This window comes from Typopeltis vanoorti, chromosome 2, assembly GCF_054136105.1.
Source record: "Typopeltis vanoorti isolate ZY-2024b chromosome 2, IOZ_Tvanoo_1.0, whole genome shotgun sequence".
NCBI classification, from domain to species: domain Eukaryota; kingdom Metazoa; phylum Arthropoda; class Arachnida; order Uropygi; family Thelyphonidae; genus Typopeltis; species Typopeltis vanoorti.
Genome location: NC_143550.1, coordinates 157856673 through 157878296, shown reverse-complemented (window position 1 = coordinate 157878296; position 21624 = coordinate 157856673). Strand labels below are relative to the sequence as shown.

General features: G+C 35.2%; 1 protein-coding gene across 1 annotated transcript in view; it reads right to left on the bottom strand.

Annotated features, from left to right (window-relative positions):
* LOC150109564 (protein Obscurin-like) overlaps positions 1-21624 on the bottom strand; it is a 1271613-nt gene that overhangs the window by 980874 nt on the left and 269115 nt on the right. Inside the window, exon 24 of the mRNA XM_090402667.1 lies at positions 11520-11625. Coding sequence (XP_090258793.1) covers positions 11520-11625 — 106 coding nt within the window. The remainder of the gene's footprint in view (positions 1-11519; positions 11626-21624) is intronic.

Sequence of the window (21624 nt, the reverse complement as noted above, 5' to 3'; positions counted from 1 at the left end):
CATACATTCCTTCCATTTCTGCAGAATCTTCCTTGTACTGAGACTCATATTAAACATCCTGGTCAAAGGAATGATCAATTCAGCTGAACCCTCTTTTAGCACACGTGCCGATATTCCATCAGTCCCTATTGCTGAATTCTTATTGAGTTTGTGCAACAGCTCTAATACTTTGGCCTCACACACCTGCATTTCTTCATCTAGTGAAGAGGTAACAGTGAGCTCAATGTTGCGTTCACCAGGTTGATAGCTTTTAACGAAATGGACACTCATTAACTGAACAACCTCTTCTTCATCTATAACCCTCATGGCATCTGGATTTACAAGAGTTATTCTTTCATATTCATTCTTTCTTTTACTTGCAGCATATCGATAGAATTCTTGTGGGTTGTCTTTAGCACGGTATGAATAGCAATTAGAGGCAGGATCAGGGAAACAGCAATGGTCTGACTGAAGAGAGTGGTGTAGTATAGTAGCTAGAGTAGAAAATTTGGTGCTGATAGAATTACCTCAAAGAGACAGCAATTTTTATGTTTGTATGCAAATATAAGGAGTATTCAAAATAAGAGTCTGAGTTTGTTGTTATTGAGTCAGTATGTCCAAAGATAATCAGTATAAGTGAAACGTGGTTGTCTGAGGATGATGTGATGTGAAAAGAGGGGGGGGGGGTACTATTAATGATTTCAGAGGAATTGTGTCCACACATTTTAAATCTGTATGATGTGAAGTTGAAATTAACAAGCTAGTATATCTGATAGGATGCTGTTATAGGACAAGGAATGCAGAGAATACTGATTGTGAAATGTTTAGACAAACTGGTTAAGCATGTAAAAACTAGCATCAACACATTTGGTAGATGGGCTGTGCAGAAAAGTTGTTGGCAATGCATGGACATTCATAAGGTAGTATCTGACATAAACAATGTATAACTGCATACCAAGAATTAAGCAAGTAAAGAGAGTAGGAGTGAAATGGATAAACTGTGAAAACAAGCAAGTTGTGTTAGAAAATAAAATGTTATGAGGTGGTACAAGACAGTTGGTGATCAGATCCATGAAGAGTATAAAGTGAAGGCTAGAAAGGTGATTAATTGCCAAGCTGAAAATTGGAATTTCGTGTGGTGGCTAACTTTTTTTATTTTTTTATTTAGTTTAGAAACGTGATAACACCCACGCGATAATGCGTGATCGGCCGCCAGGTGAGAACTCGTATCACGTGATATCGCGTGATTGGCAATGAATGTGTTGAGCATGGAAAAGAAAAAATATTGCATATGAGGGGAGATTTGCTGGTCAAGCCAAAGTTAATTTAAAAGAATTCTTCCACAATATGGCAAGCAAGAGGGAAAATAATTATGACAGTTGACACTGGTGGATAGTCATGGCAGCAGACTGACCGTTGCAAAGGACATAGTGGAATAAATTATTGAATGAGCATTTTATTTGCATATATCATACTGGTGTAAATGATATCATATAACATGTAGAAGGGAAACAAGTCTTAGGAAAATAAGAAGGGAAAGAAGAGGTGTATCAGGTGTTGATTGTGTTAGATGGTAATAAGACTGTGGGAATGGATGACATTCACCACGTATTTTTAAGGAACTTGACACGACAGTTAGCTATGCCCTTGATTTAGTTATTTAATGAAAATCTTGCAGTGGATAAGGTTCCTAAGGAATGGGGAAAAAAAAAAGGCAAAACAGTACTGGTCCACAAGCATGGTTCTAGGACAAAAGTTTCGATTTGTAGATTAGTCTGTATAACTGCAGTTGTAGTCAGTGTTGGAGAGATTGGTTAGGAACAGAACTGGGGTGAATTGGGATGATGGACACATTCTTTATGAAGGTCAACATGGATATGTAAAGGGTAGGTCTTGTTTTAGCAATTTACTTGTATTTTATGATAAGGTAACAAGTGTGTTAAATAAGCAAGAATCATATACAGTGATATTCTTGGACTTTGCAAAAGTGTTTGATAGATTATCACATGATAAGTTGGTGTACAAGGTGCAAAGGATGAGAAGAAATAGCATATTAGTTAGATGGATTGGTGATCAGCTCTCTGAACGATACCAGTAAATTGTGTATGATGAAACAGTGTCTCAAAAAAAAAAAAAAAAGCAGGATAACCAGCAGCATGCCAAAGGGTTCTGTTCTTGCCTCCCCTGCTATTTAACTTGTTTGTAAATGATATATCATGTGGATTGACTGGAAATCTTCAGTTATTTACTGATGATGCAAAGTTAGGGAGAATTATAAGTAGCACTACTGATGTAAATTCCCTTCAGGAAGATTTAAATAGACTTTTGACTTAGACAAAGGAGTGTAGCTGTCATTTTAATATTACTAAGTGAAAGGTGTTGCATTTTGGAGTGCAGAAATATAAGACTGTGTACTATAGTGCAGAAGTGGATGAGATTTGAGAGTAATAGTTGACAATAGACTGCGTTTAGAGGGCATATCACTAATGCTGCTATGATAAGAAGTACACTAACATGTAGAGATAATGAGATGGTTGTGCCATTGTAAAAAGCACTATTCAGACCACACTTGAACTACTGGGCTCAGATTTGGTCACCTGATTTTCATTGCGATGTGGAAACATTGGAGAGGGACCAGAGAAGAGTGACTAACACAATATCAGGATTCTGGAATGCTGGCTACAGAAAGAGGTTGAAGAAATGTGGACTGCAGAGTTTGGTAGATAGGAAGAAAAGAGGTGATATGATAGAGCCATTTAAGTTAGTGAGAGGATTTTATTAGATTAATCCAGAGGGGATTATAATGAGAAGGGAAGAACCAGAGCCCATTCCTGGAAGTTATGTAAGAGTGTGGTGAAAAACTGTGTAAGGAGTAGATATTTTACATGGAGAATTATGAGTAAATGGAACACATTACCAGAATATGTTGTTTATGCAGGGAGTTTTAAGGATTTTAAAATTCAGTATCATAAATATGTTGTCAGTTGAATGAACCTCCTGCAATGAGTCTGCCAACTCCATGGAGGATGTTATTATTATTATTTCAAAAATAACAATGCTGTAGAGAATTAATCTTTAACCCCTGTAGCCATTGATGTAATTTCACTCATACTATTGTATTTATGTATTTAATTATTGCTAATTTTTTTCATTATTTACTTATTTGTTTTTATCTTTCTTTTCTTTTAGCTTGTAAAGGTCAGGCAAAAGTCAATGGTTGACCAAAATAGTCATGCTGTATCTCCTTATAGCATGCTGTATCTTGATGCAGCTTTTGTCCCAGTATATATGTATGTATTCCTGATGTACTGATATAAAGATTGAAATGTTGAGTGTTATTTTATTTTAATTTAAAGTAAAGTGCTCTAACAGGTAGTTTGTCATTATAATTTTACACAATGAATGGAGTCTCTCTGGTTGATTCACATCAAATCTATTTAAATGTAATCCATCCTTGAACACAACTCCTTCTTTCCTTCTTTCAAATGCATCCTACACATTAACACTTCTTTCTCTTCACACAGATCTGCCAACATACCATAGATTTATGTTCATCATCTCAATTCATCATTGCTATACTAGGCAACACTACCAAACTGTTGTCCTTAACTTACCTCAATAACTTCTGCTATCATTCTGACATTCTCCCTTTGTCCAAAAAATCATCTATTCCTACAACTTTCATTAATCTCACTTGTTTACTTCTCATATCCAAAAAATCAATCACCCTGATCATCTTTCTTCCATCCTGGAAAACATATCTTGTGCACCCTGTCACATTCACAATACTGTTAATAACAGAATCTCTATACATAGACCAACTCTTGAGTCATTCATCATGCCCTTTCTTTACTATCCTTCATTTTAGTCTTTTGTGCCTTCCTTCATATCCATAAACTATCTAATCCGCAGTGCATATGCCACATCTCATTTTCCATGATCAAGTCTTGAAATCTGGCAATCATACTCTCTTTTGTATCAGAAATCACACTTGCTTTTGTACTCACAATACATCAGTCATGCACTCTTTTGTTTTTGCAATCGTGCATGTTCACTTTTGTTCTGTCAGTTGCACTCTCTTTCCAGCAATCATGATCACCTTCTTTCATTATTACATTATTTCAATCATTTTAATGTTACATTTAAACTAATATTGGATTATCAAATTAATCCACAGAGATTGTGTGTCTTTGATTAAAATTGTTTATATTCATGGTTTTAACGAGAGTGGTCTTTTTCTCCCACGATGATGAATCGGCTTGGGAGAAGATTGGCAGCAGCCCATCTAACTAGAGCTGTGGGACACCATCACCGACATTATAACTCTTGCTAAGAATAGGGTAGCCTGCCTCTGTTTCTACCTAGCCTACACTGCCTTGCCTAAGAATATGTCCCACAGCTCTAGTTAAATGGGCTACTGCTAATCCTCTCCCAAGCCGATTTGTCATCGTGGGAAAAAAAAAAAAAAAACCATTAAAACCATAAATATGAACAGTTTTAATCAAAGACACACAATCTCTGTGAGTTAATTTGATAATCCAGTATTAGTTTATATGTAACAATAAAATGATTTAGAAAGCTCGATAGGCAGTTTCCACCAAATGTACCTAATTGTATTTCTCCTGGATATTTTCTATCATTGTACTATCATCCATTTCCTAATTTAATAACTGTTCAAAGTAAGTTGTTGTTGTTTTTTATGAGAATCTCAAATGGCTGTAAATCCATTTTGGATTTCAGCCATTTGAGATTCTCCTTCTTCATTTCTAAGCTTACTTGACAGCTCTAAATTATTTCTACCATAATGATATTTATTTTCTATATTCTTTCCAAAAACTTCTCATGAGTTTTTTAGCTACTTTTACACATAACTTGTCTATATTTTGTCCAATACTTTCTCTCTCTAAACATACATGGCTACTTACTAAGAACTTTTTATATGATTAAATTAAACTTGCTAAAAAATTATATATTCTTCTACAATTTTTTTATGATTTCTTTCTTTATAGACTGCTTCTTCAACTTCCTTTTCATTTCTTATTTTACTAACTCAGAGAAAACTTCATTATATGCTTTCCTTTCTGGATCAAACAAAGTATGCTTTAGATTTTTCCAAAAATTTCATTCTTGTTTGAAACTTTTTCACTTTACTTTACTTTTTTCTTTTACTTTTTTACTTTATTTCACTTTGCTTCAATAATATTTTTATATTTGAATTTACAGTTTGTGCCTGACAGTAGTTGAAGTTTGATTTTTTTCAAAACTTTAGTACATGCATTTTTTTTTATCTTTTCAACACAATACTGGTTGTTATCCTGCTTGATGCCAGGTGAAAGTGGCAATTTCAAATTCCTCTGTACATCCCTGAATCTGAAGAAATCTATTTAAAAACAACATAATCAATAATATAGTCAACTCTCACTATAGTAAAAAACAAATAATAACAAAACACTCATAACAAACTACTGAAAAGTTGAAACCAAATACCTTAGACAGGATGCTATTCTAAAAATAAAATTCACTATAGCAAACTATCTCTAATGAACTATTATTTTGGTTCTTACAAGTTCACTATGGTGAGAGTCAAGTATACTTTTCTTGCATTATATGTGTTCTCTCCACTCGAATTTATACATATTTTTATGTTGAAATATAGTGTTAGTAATAATTAGTCTGTGTCATGAACAAATATCTGGCAGGGGATTGGCATTATTACAGCTTACTCTCACTTCAGTAAACATCATTATAACAAATTTGCTCTGCTCACTGTAACAAATTACCGGAAAAAAAAAAAAAAAAGTCACAACAACTGTTATGCAAAAGGAAATTTTACTATAGCAAACTATCTATTACAAGTCCCATGGTACAAGAATCTAAAGGGGGGGGGGGTAGTTGTTAGCAGAGCATGGACAATAGTCAAGGAGTGTTTGAGAAAGCAGTATCAGGCTAGAAGAGCAGACCAAAGAAAATTCCAAACAGTTCTTTTGCAATGTGGCAAATAAAAGGACAAACAACTATGACAGGATAACTTTAACAAGTGCTGATAGTAGGAGTGTAACAGAAACAAATGAGATAGGTGAGTTACTGAATAATCATTTTGCAAAGATGTATCATCCAGGTGGAAATACTGTAGTACCTACAGGTGACAAAAAAATGGAAACAGTGACATGTTTCAATTAATATGCCATTGGTCCACCGTGGGCATCTAGTATAGCTTATATTCTTCAAGGGAGAGACTGTCAGTGCTTGGAACTCAGCAGGAGGAATTTTACACCATTTATCGGAGATACTGGATCAATTCACCTCTGTTCTTTGGAGGTAGGAAACTGCCTGAGAGCTCTCCAAAATGTCCCATAAATGTTCTATAGGATTTAAGTCTGCAAATAGAATGGCCATGGCAGACAGGGCACCTCACAGTCATGTTCCGATAATGCAACCTCATAGCTTAGTGTTTCCATTTTTTTTTGTCTATTACCTGTATATTCTCACATCAGACATGACATTGAGTGATGTGAAAATAGAGGTAATGTATTAGAGGTGCATAAGACCTTAATGCAAAATATGGCAATGGGATTAGATGGGATATAAGCTGGTGTATCATAAGAATATGCAAGAAAATTGAAAGCTCCTCTGATCAAGCTGTTCAATTTAAACCTAGGAAAAGTGCCTATGAATAGTTATGTTACATAAATGAGAATCCAAGATAGAGGTAGTGAATTACAGACCAATAAGTCTCAGGAGTGATAGATAAGATACTGGAGAAGTTGATACAGGACAGAATTCAGAGAATTCTGTCCTGTATCATGATTCTCTGTTATTTGGCTAGTAAAAGAAGCAGATATGGAAGATTGAATTCCACTGTTAGAGATGGCATGTGAAACACATCCACTGAAGATATCGCAGAAATGCTCAACGAGTATTTTGTTAATAGTTCATGTTGGGAGAGTACTAGTATTAAACACAATTGGAAAAGAAGATGAGACTGGCGGTTCAGGAATGTGAACTGATTGGAATTTTAAGTAAACCTGATTCTAATAAGGCTGTGGGATCATCATGTATATTACAGGAATGTGGAAAGAAGCTGACACTGACTTTGTCCAACAAGAATCTGGCAAAAGGAACAATCCCTGAAAAGTGGAAGGAGGGTAAAAATAGTGCCACTGCATAATAGAGAATCTAAGCCAATAGGGACAAATTTATATGCCAATTTATGGCTGCAAAGGTATCAGAGGGGCTGGTTAGAGTATAATACAAACTTAGATTAATAAGAACAAGAATCTTTCCTGAAAGTAAGATTCTTGTTCTTATTAATCTAAGTTTGTTAATCTATTAATCTTGTTCTTATTAATCTATTCTGTTAAGGATAAGTCTTACTGATGTAAGACTTATCCTTAACAGAATAAGTCTTACATCAGTAAACTACTTACAGTTTATAACAAGGCAACAGATGTACTGAAACAGAGGCTATTAGTGTGATTTTTTCCAAATTTTTCAAAGGAATTTAATGGAGTGTTGCATGAAAAATCATTGTGCAAACTGAGGTGGGTGAGATGAGGACAGATAATCAGTTAGCAGCCATTATGCAGAAATGGTTGAGAGAAGTGGTCTATAGGAGAATAATGTCTTGAAAGGGAATGGTGACAAGCAGTTTACCACAGGAATCTGTTCTGGGATTGCTGTTATTTAACTCATAAATTGATGTATACAGTTAACAGTGTGAGAAGGGATGGTCAACTGTTTGCAGATGATGCCAAACTAAGGACAGTAATGACAGAGAGTTCTGATATGATATGATTTTACTACAAGAGGATCTGAATAAGTTGATGAACTAAGATATCAGTTTATTATTTACAAGCAGAGAGAGTCATATCAATTTGGCCAGATAAATAGAATGAGTTGTATATTTTTCACTCAAGGAGGTGATGGATGCAAAAGAGCTGGGACCACTAGTGATTAGGAGCTTGAAGTTTAGTGAATACATTTTAAAAAAAAAACGATAAAGATTACTCAGAAAACTGTTGTTATAATACAAAGAAGAGAATGACAAGTAGGAAAAAGGAGGCGATACTTAGTGCTACAAGATTCTAATCAGAGTGCATCTGGATTTGTGTGCACAGATCTGGTCTCCTGGATAATTTGGGTATTATAGAATTATTAAAAAGACTACAGATGATTAATTAAGACTGTACCATGACTGTCGCATGTTATATACAAAGACAGGGTTAAGCATATGTAATCCATGGAGATTGGCAGATAGGTATTGAATATTGCACAGAAACTAAATAAAGATCATGTGAGTAAGGAAAATAAGTAGAATTTTTGCATGAAGAGTGATAAATGAATGGAATGCATTAAAAGAGTGGGTTTTGTTTGTTTTTTAATTATGGTTGAAGAAACTAAAACTATAATGTCTATTGTAAACTGTGTATATTCTCTGGCAGGCTGGCTGGTTTGTGAGATGGAAAATGTAGTTTCCAGGAGGAAAAACCTTTCTGAACTCCATATTAGACCAGTCAACTTCCCTTCATTTCAAAAGCCTCATAAAGGTTCTTCATATCTTAGAAAGGATTTCAAACCTATCTCTCCAACCAAAAGGACATCACTAATACGGAATGACAATGATATACACAGACCCTATAAAAAGATGCCCTTGTTTTGGTCTTTTAATCTTGGTAATACTAATTATTTCAAAGTGTCTATTAGCTTTGTTTCTTATTTTGATGAGGTCCTTGTATAACCACACAACATTCCAGAAGGCATGTATCCACTTGTATTGAATAAAATAAAATAAAATATCAACTAAATAATACTGCAACAGAAGTAATCAAAGAACTAAAAGCAATCTCTCCACCAGCAGAGATCTTTGAAAATGACATCTTGGAAGAGGAAGTGAATAAGGGCTATAAAACATCTCAAGAACAACAAGAGTCCTGGAGATGGCAACATAATAGGTGAGATGCTAAAATATGGGGGAGAATCAGTTGTAAAAGAAATGCATAAACTATGCAATGAAATATGGAGATCAGGTTATTCCCCCAAAGAGTGGAAAAAATCGGTCTTGGTTGTTCTTCATAAGAAAGGCAGTGCCTCTAAATGCACCAATTACAGAACTATTGCATTAATAGCAAAGTGCTGATGAAAATACTAACAGAATGCCTGAAGGGTCATATGGAGGCACATCTTCCTGATGAGTAAGACGGATTTCGAAAAGATCGAAGTACAGTGCAACAAATACTCGCACTAAGACTAATAGCAGAGAAAGCTCAAAGAAAGAACAAAAAGATATACTGCTGTTTTGTGGACTTCCAAAAAGCATTTGATAATATTGACCAAAATGGTCAATATTGACCAAAATCCAAGACATATGCTGTCTTGGAATCCTATGACAATAAATTGATCTGTTTGCTGAAAGATATAAAACAGCCAAGCACAAGCAAAAATCAGAATAGCAGGTGAGACAGGAGATTGGTTTGCCACTAGTCAAGGCATGAGACAAGGGGACCCAATATCACCAATCATCTTCATCACACATCTAGGAAGAACACCAGATAAGATTAAAGAAGAGGGTGGAGGCATTTCAATAAATTGCATGAGAATAAACTACCTTTGCTTTGCAGATGACATCGTCCTGATTGAAGAAGATGCAGCAAGGCTGGAACAGACATTGTAAACATTATACATAGAAGGAAAAAGATATGGACTAAATGTCAACTTTGAAAAAACTAAAACAATGATATTCGGACAACAGGAGTTACTGAACAGAGTTATGATAGACAGATTCTAACTGGAAAATGTGGAACATTTCACATATCTTGGATGCCACATGATGCATGACTTGGACCCCAAAAAAGAGATAGATAAAAATTAGAATAGCCAGAGCAACAACTATTTTAAAAGCCATGGACAAAATATGGAAGAGCCAAGCTATAAAGATGCAAACTAAACTGCGCATTGTAGAAACCTGTATCTTCAGCAGCATGTGCTATGGATGTGAGGCCTGGGTAGAGAATCTGAAAGGAGGCTATTAGCATTTCAGAGGAAGTGGTATAGAAAGATCTTGAGAATAAGCTGGATCCAGAAAGTGAACAATGAGGAAATCTACAGACGAATACGAATACAACCAAAAGAAAACCTGATCCAGAAAATAATCAAAAGGAAACTATATATCTTTGTCACTATGTCTCTATGAAATTATGTCATATATGTAGAATGAAAAATGAGAGGAAAATAAAAATGCTGCTGTTTGGGATGATTGAAGGAAAGAACAAAAAAGGAAGACCAAACAGAGAATGAGGTGATGACATTGTCAAATGGTGCACAAACTCTATACACAAACTGAGTCATCTTGCACAAAACAGAATGCAATGGAAGAATCATATCACGATGGTATCGGACACCTACGAGCATTGGACCCATAGTTGTTGTTGATGATGATGATAATGATTGTCGATCATAACATATATATATAGTTTCAGCCAATACTGATTATAATTTGTATGGTTAAGGTTAATGGCCATCCTTATTTTTTTATTATTATTATTTATGTGACACCTCCAAGGAGTTCAAAGACTCATCAAGGGAGGGTACCTACTCCACAACTCTCTGTATCTACCACTCAATCCACCAACTACAATGAACCACAACTACACCAATGCTATCTACCACCCACCACGACCACTAGTATTTTCACAGACAATCACAAACATCCATACCCACGGTGGGATTCAAACCAGCAGCCTTTTGGCTGGAGAGCAGATACGCTACCCACTCGGCCAACCAGGCCAGCAATTGTTTTTGCATCCAAATGAAGCTCTCAGTTATCTAACATTGACCATTGAGTGATCCTCATCATGTTGTTGTTGTTATCAGCCTGTTACATTCCACTGCTTGGCAAAGGTCTCTCCCAAATTTCTCCACTCTTCTCTTTTTCAAGGACCATACTCATCCAAGTTGTTTCCTGCCATTTTTATGATATCATCTCTCAACCTCATTTGCTGTCTTCTTCTAGATCTCATGCTCTCTTTGGGAATCAAAACTGTAGTAAGGAAAACCTGTCTGTCAAATTTCATCTTAGCTACATGGCAACAATTACTGTGATCTGTCTAATATCTGAATTTTGTGCCTTCTGTACTTTCTTAATTCCCAAAATACTTCTCTCCAATGCTTGTTCACACACTTGAAGTTCTTTCTCATTTTATTGTTAAGGACTAAATTTGAACATTGTATATTAATGAGAGCAACATAATGGAATACATCAACTTCCTTTTAAGAGAGATGAGCAAATCATCCTTTGTCCACTGGCCCAATTTCCAGTAATTATTCCATGCTTTGGTTACTCTTGAATGTCTTTTAGGTTTACTGTTGAAAGATATTATTTGTCCTGGTAGGTATACTCTGGAATATATTCAACATTGATATCATCTAGCAAAAGATGAAAAAATTTTGAGCTATATGTCGTGATTTTTGTTTTTACAAAACAAAATCATGCATGTCACATCAAATATAAATAATAATTTTAAAAAAAGCATAATTATAGTTACCATTTTATTGTTGGCTGTGGCTCACCAACAGTTTTTACTGTGAACTCAACATCCTCTCCCTCTTTGGCAGTTGCATCAGACAACTTCTGACTAAATGATGGTTTTGCTAAAAAAGAAAAAATATATGAATAAAGTGTAATTTGTATGTAAAATGTAATTTTTAATTATATAAAAATAATATAAATGCTATGTTATAATAAACATTGGAATAATAAAGTAATCACCAGTGCTTTCCAATTATTATTAAATGATTATGGGTCAATGGAATGCTCTCTATGGATAAAATAGTTGTGTTTTTATAAAAATTGGCTGACAGGCAGAAACTATGTGATATGATAAGCAGTGCACAGAATCTATCCATTTTGTATAAAAGATGTAGGAGAAAATTTTCAGAAATTTTAAAGATGTGAAGAACTGTTAAATAGGTTGACAAATGAGTGTACTGTTTAATAAATGCATTGTGAGACAGACATTGTGTGGATTAATGCGAGCCTACTGCAACAAAACTGAGAGCTCAAAGGTCCAAATAATCTATTAGAGAAAGTGTTATAATAACCTTAAATTATTATTATTATTATTATGAACAACTCCAAGGAGTCCTTAGACTCATCGAGGGAGGTGCCCTAAACATCACATCAATAACTATCCAACATTTGTTCAGTATCTATCATACTTTGCTTTGAACTCATTCACAGTCATGGCACCTACAACAGACTTTGGCAATCTACTCCACTCATTCATTACTCTCCAAGCAAAAAAACTAGTTCTAATACCCTTGCTAACTACTTACTTAGTTACCATGGATGGCCCCCTAGTTCTCCCACCAGCAGACCTGTTTTGAAAAAGTCCTCTTTTCTGCCTATCAACCAGTTACTGTAACCCACAAATCTTCAACCTGTTCTTGTAATGTTCATTCCATAGACCTGTTACCATCTTGGTCACTAGCCTCTCCACCTCCTCCTCCTCTTCACCAAGAAACCCTGGAACCCAAATCTGCATGCAGTAGTCAAGATGGAGTCTTATCAAGCCCAAAATGCATACACTTACACTTTGCCACATTAAACTGACATCCATTCTCCTTTGCCCAGTCTGCCAGTCTATCCAAATCATTCTGCAAAATTTTGACATTATCTGTATGAACTATTGCTCTACCCCCCCCAACTTTGCACCATTAGCAAATAACTGAACAGTTTCTCTCAGATCCTTTCCTACACTGTTAATGAACAATGATATAACATGTCTTCTACTAGATTTTACCACTAAGAACATACAAATCAGAATGATTGAATCCTTCTGGCTAACTACAAAACATGCTTTTCAATCAGATACACACAGCATTATATGATATCATTCATTACTCCATTAAATGCCTGCAATGTTTCAAACAATAATTCTATCATTACAGTGATGACGGTAATGATAGAATTTAATGATAGATATTTCACACACTGCCATTAAAGCAGTGTATGAAATATCTAATGATAACAATTAGCATTCGCAAACTTGCTATGTAGTTATTAGAGTTCAGGCCTCATTAAATATAGATATTTTCTTTTTCTATTATTTTCAATTTTCCATCAGGAAAGTAGATGGAAGATTGTTGCTGCCTTCCTAATAGGGCAGCAACAGCATGAACTTCAAGAACTTGGAGATATTTACACCTAGATAAATGTTACTGGTACCAAATGCTCAAAGTCAGTTTTATGTTTACAAGGGAATACTGCAAAATAATACTGGAGAATTATTTTGCAGAATACTGGAGAATTTATTTTGAATACAAGAGAAAAAATTCCACAGCTACAATCTGAAAATCATATCTGCTCTCCAATCAATAGGCTGCAGGTTCGAATCTCATCGAGAGCACAGATGTTTATGATTGTCTTTAGGCGGGTGATGATTTTCACCGCACAGTTTGAAATCTGGCTTGAAAAAGTCCTATGTTTGGTCTCTAGAGCAGAATTTCCAGACTAGGTTTTTAAAAAAATGAATAAAAATACAAAAAATATATAAAATCAGTATAAACAGAGAAAAAAAAATCCTTAGTCCACTCACAAACCCACGGTACAAATGTACTATAATTTTACAATTAAACCTTTCATGGGAGGGAGTTACATAAATAAAAATGGCTATTAAGACCAGTGGTTGGTTGAGTTTGTTGCTTTAATGAATACATTGGAACCTAAAATTGTTGGCATTCATGAAACCCAGTTCTCCACGTCAGGTGTAGTAACTAGAATCAAGTGTGAAGGATATAGTATTTTTAGAAATGACAGAAAAGATAGGAGAGTGCTACTAATGATATCAGATGACTTGAGTCTAGTTAGGATAGAAATACTGGAAAGCAATTAATGATAATAATGTCCCACTTAGCACTGAGTTTGAGGAATAATGGTGTGAAATGGAGGCTAACACAACACGATCAAATATATGAATGATAAATGCACGTAAACACAAGAAAGATATTTAATTAACCAAATATTTCAGTCTGGAAATAGCAGACCATCCTCAGTGGTATTACAAGAAACAGTTTTAAAAATACAAGCTAGAATACTAACAAAAAATGATAAATAATAATAATAATAATTAATGAGTAATCTTGATTAGACTTTCCCAGATTTTTTATATAGATATACATCATTACAATTCAGGTTGGGATGATGGAGTAAGGCCTCCATGCTTTCCTTGAACAAACGTTCAAACCTATAACGGGATCTATGCAAGAGGCGAGTCCTGGACCAAAGGATGCTGTAGTCAGTTTCAATCCCGTGCTGAGCCAATCCAGACTTTTCAGGTTTGTTGTGAAGAATAAAGGATTGATCTTCTTGGATTCTTTTTTTAAAAGAATGTTCAGTCTGTCCAAAATAGGAGAGATCACAGTTGCATAGAATTTGATAAACTCCAGGAAGAGATAAAGTTGAGCGTTTGTCTTTAGGAGAAGGAAAATGAGAAGACAATTTGTTAATAGGTGAATACATAGCTGTTAAATCATATTTCTTTAAAATTCTTGCGATAGGTTCTGAAATATGGAGATATAAGGAATTGGCATTCGACGTATTGAAACTTTGTTGTTTTGTGGAGGATTATAAGAATTGAGAAGATGTTGACTCAACTTTTTTTTTTTTCAATCATGTCTCTACTTCAAAATATTCCGTTTCATATTTAGTGATACAACATCACACGCAGTGTTCTATTTTTAATGATCTATTGTTAGTATTCTAGCTTGTATTTTTTAAAACTGTTCTTGTATTACCACTGAGAATGGTCTGCTATTTCCAGACCAAAATATTTGGTTAATTAAATATCTTTCTTGTGTTTACGTGCATTTATCATTCAGTCTTATGTCACAAGTATCCTTGAAACAGCAGATCAAATATATGGTGAGATGTTGCTATAGACCTGGTGATTAATTTTCTGAGGATAAGGAAATGCAATGCCAAATTACCCTGATGAGTATCAAATGAGTAAACTGTTATGAGCAATTTTAAATTATCCAAATATTGATTGGGTACTAGAGTAAAGTTGTGACAAGAATGAAGAATTCACTGAGCTGTTGTGTGACAACTTTCCAAAGCAACATGTGAAAGAATAAACCTGAAGACAAAGGGTGTTAAATTTGATCGTGGGGATAAGGAATTGCATAAGGAAATGTCTCAGTTGAGGATATGACTGTTTTGTTACCAGATCACAGACGTAACCAATTATATGGATGTTCCAATCAGGACAGGTTATATGCTGAATTACAAACCTGGAAATAGGACAACTCAGAAGAACACTACCTTTGGTTCTGCAGTTTCAGCCACTGAATGGAAAGGATATCAGCAGTGCATGGGAAGCTTTGAAAAGATGCTTAAATAATGTGATATCTGAATAGAGTTCAAAGAACAAATAGGATAGAAGTGAAATGGATGTGCAATCATATTAAAACAAGAGATTCATAAGATGATGATGTGGAAGGAACACCATAAGAATAAGAGTGGGAGTTGTGAAAGGGGGGGGGGAGCTCAGGCCTGAAAAGTTATTATGAGCATTGTATGGAAAGCTAAGTTGGAATAGGAAAATAAATGAAAAAGCAACTCAAAAGAATTTTATCATTATGTTGCAAGTAAAAGAAAGAATAAACATTAATAACTTTAGTATCCTAGTATCCTAGGTACCCTAGTATCAAAAAGCAGATGAGGTAGTTCAAATAATAAGTGCTCACTTCACCAAGATCTATCAACCTGGTATATGTATGTATATATGTATGTAACATAATATAATGCATCACTTCATTGTGCTATCACTTCATTGGATGAAGAGATAGAGGTACATGAATAGGAGGTTCTAGAGCTGTTGCCCAAATCTGGATAAGAATTCAGCAATAGGGATAGATGAGAAGATATCAGTAAGTATGTCAAAGAAATGTTCAACTAAGCTAGCCAGGATATCATAAGAATGGAAAGAATGTATGTTAGTCCAATTATAATAGTGGTGAAAAACCAATGTGTCTAACTACAATCAGTGATTGCAAAGATTTTAGAGAAGTTGGTAAGAACTTGCATACAGAAATGAGATGACAAACAAGCTATACTCTGAAAGGAATAGCATGGGTTTCTAAAGGGAAGTCATGTCTGAGTAATATGCTCACATTTTATAATAATGTTATGGCTTAATTGGATAAAAGGAATTGATACACTATGACACTGTTGTACTTCAGTAACATCAAAGGAATTTGATCGGATACCACATGAAAGGCTATTGTATAAACTGGAGAATATGGGATTAGAATATAAACTATGGCTTGGATAATTGGGTGGCTGATGGACAGGTATCAGAAAGTGGTATATGGGGGATGTGAATCTGCCACACTTAATGTGACCAGTGGTGTGCTCCAGGGATTAGTCCTTGGATCATTGTTTTTTAATCTTTACATTGGCGATATTGGAAAGGGCCTAACAGGAAATCCTCAACTGTTTACTGATGATGGAAAGATAGGCAGGGCAATCAGAGATGCTACTGATATACAGCATATACAGGGTGATTTGAATAGGCTAGAAGTGTGGACAAACGATAATGGATGTCATTTCAATGTAGTAAGTGGAAAGTTATGCACTTTGGCATGATGTGATATCACGAGCATAATCCATATAATGAAAATTTTCATCAGATTTTTATTTATTTGTAAGGGATTCCCCCCCACCTCTTTTCCTATGATATCCTATAACACTTATTCAGAAGTTTATAGACCTCTTTCATATCACTTCCACCTCTTTCTTCTGTTAACCATAGCCTGTAGTCCACATGCTCTCAATATGTCTCATAATCTACATCAAAAAATCCCAATATAATTTTTGTAACTCTTCTTTTCACTTTTTTTACAGCTTCTTTATCCCCTTGGAACTTAGGAGAGTAAATCTATGCACAATAATCCAGAGATGTGGTAATAGCAAGGCCTTGGGAAGAGGCAAAATGACTTCCTTATCCTTATATGTCAAAGTTTGTTCAATGTCACAATTATATTATGAGTTGTATTTGCAGTTTTTGCGATGTGACCTTTGAACTTCAAATTCCTATCCACCATAACACCAAGATCCCTAGCCTCAATTAATACTACATAATACTAAATATTAATAAACTACAGTTTCTTGTAGTATAACCCCACTAATATAATATGTCAACCATATAATTTGGAAATCTCATCATGCCAAAGTGCATAACTTTACTCTTACTAACACTGATCTGACAGTCATTATTATTTGCCCCAATTTCCAGCATATTCAAATCATTCTATAGTATTCAAATTGTCCTGCCTATCTTTGCATCATCAGAACAATTGAATATCTGTTAGATCCTTTTTAATTCATGAATGTACAGATTGAACAACAGTGATCCAAGGACTAATCCCTGCATACACCACTGGTCACCTTAAATCTTGCAGATTCATACCCACAATATATCACTTTTTGAAACCTGTGTGTCAACCATACATTCATCCAAATTTAGAGTTCATATTCCAAACCTATATTCTTCAGTTTATACAATAGTATTTCATTTCATACCTCTATCAAATGCCTTAGAAAAATCCAACAGTATCATAGTGTAACCATTCCCTTTATCCTTTATCCCACTTACTGCCTACAATTTAGATATCATTTCACAGAAAGAAAGGAGAGAAAAGTTTCGTTTGAATATTTAAAATCCCAAGAAAATTCTGATACAGATCAGTGAAGCCAAATAATCCCCATCAGCTTTAGCAGTGGAAATAAACAGACTGACATGACAATTAGCTACATGTGCTTGCGCATGTGTGTGTGTGTGATTTTTCTAAGGCATTGTGTGTGTGTGTGCACGCGTGTGCATGCATGCGTGCATGTGTGTGTGTGTGTGTTTTATAATATATAGTAAATTGTTTAACGCATTAAATTTAAAAGAGAGTAAAATAAAATATGCTTTACACCAAGATGAATATAACATACTAATTATTCTCCTTGGTTCAGAACAAATGAATATTGTGAACATAATTTTTCTAATAAAAAAACATGACAACGGAAAAAGTTTAACCAAACAGGTATAAAGATAATGATGAAGCAGCTTTTTTTTTTGTTATAACATTTCTTTTTTGAATATGAAATACTATTGCAAAGCATAAGCTTATTTGAAATTTATATTTTAAAACTACATCTGAAGTGTTTATAAAAATATCATTTACTGACATATTGCTGTTCACTATATAAAACTGCCAAGGCTTTGTGAGTTTCAAGTCTATAATATGATATGACAAGGGGGTGCTTAAGGGTCAAAGCTGTATAACTGAGAGGAGACCTCCACATAGCCTTTAAAGGAATGCGGAGAACCGACCAGGGCTTCTGACCTAATGTCCAATCCTCACCTTCTCGTGGTGCACCCTGTTGGGTATCTACTTTGATACTGAACGAACGAGGATGGGCTGGCAATTTGGGATTTAGCCGACCAAATTGTATTCTTATTGGTTAAACCAAAATAAAAAATGATGGTACAACATGACAAAATTTCATGCCGGCTGGGGCGTCGCCCGGTTAAACAAGGCCCCCGTTGTTTTCGCCAGGGAACCAGGGCGAACAGCGAAAAGTCAGCTACTGGAACAAATCTGAAAACAAACCCCAACTCAACATCACCAGAGTTAAAGATCGGTACTATCAACGTAAGAAGCCTGAATGGCAAAGAAATGGAGCTAGCTGAGGAATTAGATAAGTACCAGATCAACATAATAGGGGTGACTGAAACAAAAAAGACCAAAACTGGTGAGATCTTTCTGAGCAATAAATACAAAATGTTATATTCAGGCAATGACAATCAAGGAAAAGAAGGAGTAGCCATAGTATTCAACACAAAATACGAGGCTAATCTTCTTGAATGGCAGTCAGTCTCAAGTAGAGTAATGTGGGCAAATATGAGAATGGGGAACTGGAGAATGAGACTTATTTGTGCCTATGGTCCCACAGAAGGTTCTACTAAGGTAGAAGTAGAGGAATTTTTTGAGGCTTTGGAGAAAGCAACTGACATAATGAAAAAGGAAAAGTTGGTCCTTGTTGGGGATATAAATAGTAGAGTAGGAAATGATTGTGAGACATACAAAAATATTTTGGGAAAATTTGGAGAAAAGAGCAAAGCTAATAATAATGGCAAATATGTGTTGGATTTCTGCTCAGGACATGGACTGGTTATTACTAACACCATGTTCCAACATAAAAATGTGCACAAATTCACATGGAGAGAAGAGGCTAGGAATAAGAAAAGTCTCATTGACTATGTTATTGTTGATAGTGATGTTTTCTCCCTGGTGCAGGACACCAGAGTGTACATAGGATTTGAAATTGGAAGTGATCACTATTTAGTCTTGAGCAGGATAAAATTGAATTTCATATTGAAAAGAATAACATGTAAGAAAGTTTTAAAGCGAATAAAAGTTGAGCAGCTCTCAGATGTGAACTGTAGACTAAAATACAGAAATATTATTGAAAAGAAAATGAAAGAGTTTGAGAACAGGAATCAAACCTTGGAGATTCAGTGGCAAACTCTGAAGGAAACATTGATTGATTCTGCCAGAGAGGCATGTGGTGAGGTTGTGTGTGTAAGGATAAAAAAATCAGAACTCCCTGGTGGACACAGGAAGTTAAAGAGGCAGTGAAGGAAAAGAAGAAAGCATATCAAAAGTTCCTGGCAAATAAGTCAGCTTTTACTCTTACAGAATACAGAGACAAATGTAAGAAAGCTAAACAGTGTGTAAAACTAGCTAAACAAAAGTCATGGGAGGACTTTGGCAAGAATATAGAATATAAATATCAAGAAGGTGGCAAAATATTCTGGAGGTTGTTGAAGAAGCTTAGGAATGGAGGAAAGAGTGCTGTAAAAGGAATTAGAGATGATAAAGGTGAAATGAAAACAGGAGAAAAAGATATCCTTGAAGTATGGAGTAATTACTTTGAAAAACTGCTAAATGAAACAAGCAGTGATGACAGCACAGTGATAAAAAACACTGACCAGGCATGCAGTCAGGAATACATATCCATACTTGAAGTAGAAAAAGCCATCAAAGGCTTGAAATGTGGAAAGGCAGCAGGAGTAGATGATATTCGACCAGAAATGCTGAGGTATGGTGGTATAAGAGTCTTACAGTGGCTGCACTGCATAGTTCAGAAAGCCTGGACAGAGGGACGAATTCCCGATGATTGGAGTAGAGCTCTCATAGTACCCATATATAAAAAGGGAAATAAAACTGCATGTGAGAATTACAGAGGTATTTCTTTACTGAGTGTTCCCACCAAGATTTATGCAAGTATAATTGAGAAACGGTTGAGAAGAATTGTGGAAGAAAAGCTTGGTGAAGAACAAGCTGGATTCAGGCCAAATAGAGGCTGTCAGGATCAGATCTTCACTTTACGACAAATAGTCGAGAAAGCATGGGAATATAACAAAGATCTGTATTTAAGTTTTGTCAATTTGGAAAAGGCATATGACAAGGTGCCAAGAGAGAAGCTATTCAATACGCTGCGGTTATATGGTGTCAATGGGGCATTATATCAAGCAATACTTAGTCTTTATTTGAGTTGTGAGTCAGCAGTTAGAATTGAAGGAAGTACAGGGAGATGGTTTAATGTTAAATCTGGTGTGAGACAAGGATGTACATAATCCCCTCTGTTATTCATTATCTATATGGATCACATCATGAAGGAATGTGGTATTAAACCTGATATCAAAATTGGAGATGTTAATGTCAGCTCTTTGCTTTATGCGGATGATGTTATACTTCTAAATAAATCCGCTATAAGTCTGCAAGATTCTCTGACTAAATTGAATAGCTGTTGTAATAGATATGGTATGAAGGTCAGCAATAAAAAGACAAAGACAATGAAAATAGGCAGAATCATTGAAAATGTCAACTGTGTTGTGAATGGAGAACCTGTGGAACAAGTAAAACATTTCAGCTACTTAGGCACAATTTTTACTGAAGATGGTAAACTAAATATAGAAATAGACAACAGAATCAGCAAAGCTGGTATGGTGGGAAGTCAATTGAATAAATTCATATGGAATAAGAAAGAAATTAGTCGGAACACTAAATTAGCTGTATACAAGACTGTGTTCAAACCAATTTTAACTTATGGATCTGAGAGCTGGGTCAGAAGTAAAACACTTGACCAAAGACTAGAGACCGCAGATATGAGAGTCCTGAGAAAGATTAGAGGCGTGAACAGATGGCATCAATGGCAATATCATATTAAAAATGAGGATATTAGGAAAGAACTTGACATTGTCAGCATCCAGGAATGCGTTAGCAGAGCTAATCTCAGATGGTATGGTCACTTAAATAGAATGGGAGAGGAAAGATTAGCAAAACAAGTGTTCTCTGCCAGGTTGGCAGGAAAACGACCCAGAGGAAGACCAAGATATAGGTGGATTGATACGGTACAAAGTGCCTTAGACGATAGAAATATAAGATCTGATAATGTTGGAGTCTTGACAAGTAACAGACTGATTTGGAGGAAAATTGTAGATAGGAAGTTAGTAATGATGTAATTTTTTCATGTAGTACTGTCATATCCTGTACACCCCGTGAGGGTACATGGCAGGAATTTGATGATGATGA